The sequence below is a fragment of the Culex pipiens genome, chromosome 2 (genome assembly GCF_016801865.2).
Source record: "Culex pipiens pallens isolate TS chromosome 2, TS_CPP_V2, whole genome shotgun sequence".
Taxonomy (NCBI): domain Eukaryota; kingdom Metazoa; phylum Arthropoda; class Insecta; order Diptera; family Culicidae; genus Culex; species Culex pipiens.
In genome coordinates, this window is record NC_068938.1 from 10,184,696 (window position 1) to 10,190,091 (window position 5,396).

A 5,396-nucleotide genomic window follows, 5' to 3' on the forward strand; every position below is an offset into this window, starting at 1 on the left:
CGCATTCAACAAACGAAAAGCTCGCCAAACACTCACACATTCAAGCACAAACACTGACGCAAGCAGCCACTTTGTTCACAGCATTCCGTAGAATGTAAGCGAGAGAAAAAAGGAAAAATCAAAACAAAAAATTTCCCACAAACTCATTCACCAACGACCGACGCTGTAAGAACATGTGACTCTTACTGTGTGTGTGCGCGCGCCCCAACTATCACGGCGTGGAGGCGTGTACACCCACGCGCGCGCTTGCTACGATGATATTCCGGCAATGACGTCAGCACGACGACCCTACCCCAAACCGCTTTTGCTAGAGTGGAGCGATTATTTTTAAATCGTGGCAGGCTGGAAAAGTGGAGAAAATTGCGGACACGTGTGCCAACGTGACGACCAACGGATTTTTTTTTGGATTCTTGGAAGAAATCAGGGATTTGTGATAATTTAATCGGAATGATGAGATGAAAGATTTTTTGTTTTTAATTTGATAGTTTTTTGCTGTATTTTGCTTTTGTTTTGTAATTCTTTTCTCTTTTCGCGCTGACGCGCTTCCGCTTCGCTTAGTTGGTATGAACAAATAAAACAACTTTTTATATATTTTACTAAACAGTTCAGTTTGAACAAACAGGTGAAACCTAAAACTTAAAAAGCTCGCGCGCTTCAAATAAGTTACTAAAACTTTACGCCGTTAGTATAGAACTCTCACTTTTCTCTCTCTTAATTGTAATGTAATTTTAAAACGATCACAGATGTATTTTATATTGATAATTTTTAGAAACAACAGAAACCTCAGAGAAGAAATTGTCCCTCTTGTAAACACAAACAACTCAGAGAAAACGAACGTTTTTTTTTCTACGACGCAACTTGGTACAGATAATACGATTCCTTTCTCTCACTTTTTTTCAGTGTGTAACCATTCCCTGTCCGAGAGTAAGAGTGTTTAAGTTTGTTTGCGTGTGTGTGTGTATTAACTTGGAATGACATCTCCGGAAAGTTTTTAAAAGGGACACCACAAACAATAGACAACACACGGTTAGTGCCAATTAGCCGGCATGTTGCACAGAGGTTTTCTTTCGGAACGGCTGTGCAACATGCGGCTACTTGGATGCGTCAAAGGGGGGACGCGAAAAGGTTAAAATCTAGTCAGTTCCAGAAGTTGCGAGAAGTTGCACGGCGGTTGCACAAGCGGGCAACGCTTGTGAAACAGTTGTGCAACAAGCTAGCGCGGTGTGTATGTACAGAATCTTAAGAGCAGACTTAGTAGAGGGGCGCGGCCGTCGCGACGAACTGCACCGGAACCGGGTAGATGGGTTGGGGTTGGGCCGGTTGGACCTGCTGCTGGGACGGCTGCTGTCCCTTCTGGCTTTTGTCCTTGTTGTGACGTTTGACGTGCTTGGACAGGTGGTCCGAGCGCATGAAGCGCCGCTGGCACACCGGGCAGACGAACTTCTTCTCGCCGGTGTGGGTGCGCTTGTGGCGAGACAGCTCGTCCGACCGGGAGAACCGGCGGCCGCAGTCGGCCCACTTGCAGATGAAGGGCCGCTCGCCGGTGTGGATGCGCTGGTGGGCCTTCAGGTGGCTAGATTTGAAGTAGTTTTTGCCACAGTTGGGATGCTCGCACTCGTAGATTCTTCGCCGCTCGGGCTTTTGGGGGGCTGGGACTGGGGCGGATTGAGCGAGGGATTGCTGGGACTGGTGTTGTACTAGGAGGGTCTTGCCGGAGGTGGTGGTCGCGCCGTTGGAGGCCAGCAGGTTTTGTGAGATTTGCGGCGGAACCAGGATGAAGCCGTTCTGGGTGGCCAGGATGATCTGGGGAATCTTGGGCGCTATCACAGGGAGCTTGGGCGCGGCCATTGGAGCAGGTACGGCGGAAGGAACGACAGGTACTGGATACTTCTTCTGTTGCGGCTGCTGCTGCTGGGGCTGTGGTTCTAATACTCGACTAGGAATGGCGGTGACCTCCTCCGGTTGCTCCGACTGTTGCTTCTCGAACGGCGAGCGTCGTCCCATCTTGTACTTGACGCACCGGAACACGTTCAGATTCGCTTCGTCTTCTTTGGTTTGCTTGGGCGCGGCCGTACACGACCCGTCCTTGTTAATTCGCATAATGACCGACTCGCGCTGGGGCGGCGGAACCGCCAGTCCATTATCTTCAGCGGACTTGGTGTTCTCGTCCTCCGACCCGGACAGATCCGACGGGGGCGGGGTCATCGAGCTGGTCAACGTGTGATGGTAGTGCTGCTCCAGCTGTACCGGATCTCGCACGTACAGCCGCTTCCGCGGCGGCAGGTCAGATTCGTCCTCCGACTGATCCGAGTGAATCGGGGTCGTAAATCCCTTGGACAACATCTCCGAAGCCACCGCCGCCGCCTGGTGCTGTTCCAGTTTACGCTTGAGCGCCTGCTTAACCTCTCGCGAAGTCTGCAAAACAAACAAAAACACAAAAAAGGGCGTTAGACATTGGACTGTATCGCGGAAGCATCACACTACGCTCATCGAGGAAACAACCTTGTACAAAAAAAAAAACAAATTTGAACCTACAGGGCCACCGAGTGGGCAAAGTGCGCACCGCGGCCATCTTGGAAAGTGACCAAAACACGCGTTCAATCGGTCACGTACGCGCGCCCAAAGCAGGCCGCGCAAAATGGGTGTGTAACAACGCGCGCGCCAAGTCTGTTGTGTCATGGCTTACTGCGCCCCAGAGAGAGAACCGAACGCGCGCGCGACGTCATTGAGAAGGAACAGGAGAGCAGAGCTCAGCGGAGCTGAGCGCTGACACCGCTCAGTCAACGAAACGACGACGACGACGGGTCCAAAGTACAAGTCCGCCTTTTAAACGCTCAGACTGGGGGCATGCACCGTTCACGTGAACACCAGCTGATTCCGTCCGCTCGGCTGCGTGATCCTAGCGTGATCAACGAGCGCGAACGGGACGGGTGCGGTTTGTGTTCAAACTTTGCGCTGGTCAGAGCAGGCAGGCAAACAGCGACGACGACGACGACGGTTCATGGCCTGCTGCTGCCACACACCCTTCGCATTGCCAGCCTGGCCGTTTGACGTAGTTTGCCTGTGTTTGCTGGTAGTGAGGTTTGTACACACCACCACTCGCTGTGTTGTGTGTCTATTTCTGGGGTTTTTACTGTACTCTGCGCGCTTCGCGTGGATCGGGTATTGTAATTTGGGCTATTTTGCAATCTCATGGCACACTAAATTTAGCGCTGAATCGCGCCCGCACTATTTATAGCGCTGTTGAGAGAGATATTCTAGTTTCAGCGCAGCTGAAACGGTAGGGTAAAGCTGCCACCGCCGAGGTCCGACATCAGAAAAAATGTTCAAAAACTATGACTTGCACTAAGGTCTGGTGGAAAATTTTCCGTCGTGACATTCGGCGTAAAAATAGCCTACTGTATGACGGTGCACTACTATAGTGGACACGTGAACTCCGGCTGGTCCGTGCCAACGTGTGCGGCGCAGTTGGCTGCACTTCTTCTCGAAGCTTGCGAAGTAGGCTGGGCCGCTGATCATGCTCCGGGCGGATGATATCCCGCTTGGATCTAAAGGACGCCCCGATTAATTTCGCAAGGTGACCGTCACTATTAATAGACACACCTTTTTTTGCTTGCACTTGCTGAAGTGTGAACTTTTGGGAAGATTTCTAGATTGAACGACACGTGACTACGTGTGCTCGCTGGCGATTGGCAGCGCTAGCGCAAGTCCGCCACTTCAAGTCCTAAGGCCTGCGGCTGGCAATCGGTCAAAGTTGGCAAGTGTGCAAGTCACCGTGTCCCAAGACCCCGCGCCTGCTGCTATCTCTCAGGTTGAACAATAACCTTCGCAGATAACGCGAATTCTCTCCTACGGTTCCGACGCTCTGATTAATTGTGGGAAATTTAAAATTACTCCATTCGTGGGAACCATGGCCGTTATCTCCGGGGTTGAAGGCTGTTTCACAACTTGGCGTTGAACTCGCGAGTTCGTTCCAGAACAAATCCTTACCTTGGGGTCTTTGCCGGTGGGGTCCTGCAGGGGTGGAGTCGCCGGAGGCGACAGTAGTATTCCCGTGTCCCTCATCTTCACTGCTTCCATCACTGTCTGTGTCTTCTAAGTTTTGCTTAGTTCTTCTAGTTTATATCTCTTTCACGTAAGGATTCCCAAATCCTTTCACTGATACTCTGCTTTTTTTATTTGCACTTGTCCGCACGGACTTCCGTTATCACTCTCGCAAGTTTTGGCGATTGCACACTTCCTCTTCCGAGCACTGAACTACAAGTGGCTACCACTGAACAACTTCCTTCATTCACTTTGACTCAGTACTAGTACTCTTGGCAAGGTAGCCCGAAATTTTTGCGCCACACTCACAATTTTCACCGACTCTCGGGTTTACACGTCCGCTTTCTTCGACGGCACAGAATGTTGTAAGCCTTTGTTTAGGGTTTACACTGCTCTTCATAGCTGCGGCGAGGTCCACCAACACACAGCCGAAGTGTGCACGAGCGTCGCTGTAGTGGTGGTGTGGAGTACGAATCGCGCGCCGCGCTCTTCTGCCCGAATCCCGGTGGTTCGGTGGTGTGAGTGGTAGACGCAGGGTGACTGCTCTTTGGGAGAAGCAGTAGGCGTTGGATGGTTTGTCGTGCTTTTTTGAATGACGTCATTGGAAGTTTGTTTTGAGGGCGTTTCCCGAACACGGACGTCGGAAAGGATATGGCTAACGGTGACGTCTTGCGAGGACGAGGTGTTAAAGTGGATCCAGGTTGCTGCGATGGTGATGAATCGGTAAGTACTGTTTAGGTTTAAGTCTGTTAACTCTGTCATTTGTCAATACTGTCAATATTCGTAGCTTAGTTAGGCAAATCATTTTTAGGTTCTTTTGTAAGATTAGATTTAGATTAGAAACTATCCAACTTTATTGTAGTAGTTGATTCTAGTGCACTATCAACATAAGCTTCGAATGAAGAAACGCTTCTCTATCACGGACGTCAAAAGTGATATACCCAAAGGAACGATCAAGTGAAGGTGAAGTGATTTATTCAAAAGTTAAGAAGCCCAAGTGTAGATTTATGACGGTAAGTGCAATCTAAGCTTCGAATGAGCTTTTGCTTCTCTATTACGGACTTCAAGAGTGATATACCCAGAGGAACAAACCGGTGAAAATAGAGTGATCAAGTGAAAAGTGATGCAGTGAAAAGTGAATCAGTGGAAAGTGAACCAGTGACAAGTGATCCTGTGATGAGAAGTCAGCAGCTTCGGTCTACGACTACCTTTGAGTTCATGGTATCTGCCTTGAAAAAATACAGAAAAGTTAACTAGTGAAAAGTGAAGCAGTGAAAGTTGAACCAGTGAATTAGTAAAAAGTGAATCGGTGAAGTGTGAACCAGTGACAAGTGGTCCTGTGAATCGCTGAG

The 5,396-nt window shown here is 49.7% G+C and overlaps 1 protein-coding gene across 2 annotated transcripts; it reads right to left on the reverse strand.

Annotated features, from left to right (window-relative positions):
- Positions 1 to 1,071: 1,071 nt before the first annotated feature.
- On the reverse strand, positions 1,072 to 4,408 carry LOC120418691 (Krueppel-like factor 10). Of its 2 annotated transcripts, none has more exons than XM_039581156.2 (2): positions 3,991 to 4,408; positions 1,072 to 2,415 (listed from the first exon to the last, which is right to left on the reverse strand). In XM_039581156.2, exons 1-2 carry the CDS (start codon positions 4,078 to 4,080, stop codon positions 1,252 to 1,254), a joined length of 1,254 nt encoding a protein of 417 aa, XP_039437090.1. In that variant the 5' UTR covers positions 4,081 to 4,408; the 3' UTR covers positions 1,072 to 1,251. The 2 variants fall into 2 exon arrangements, with proteins under 2 accessions (XP_039437090.1, XP_039437089.1); XM_039581155.2 differs by lacking the exon at positions 3,991 to 4,408 and adding an exon at positions 2,536 to 3,641.
- Between the last annotated feature and the right edge of the window lie 988 nt (positions 4,409 to 5,396).

What these genes read in the sequence shown, in the direction of transcription:
- LOC120418691 (XM_039581155.2), bottom strand. Translation starts at nt 2,679, where the DNA reads ATGACACAACAGACTTGGCGCGCGCGTTGTTACACACCCATTTTGCGC. An exon ending in TTTGCCCACTCGGTGGCCCT is followed by an intron (nt 2,416 to 2,535) that starts GTAGGTTCAAAT and finishes TTTGTTTTGCAG; the next exon opens with ACTTCGCGAGAGGTTAAGCA.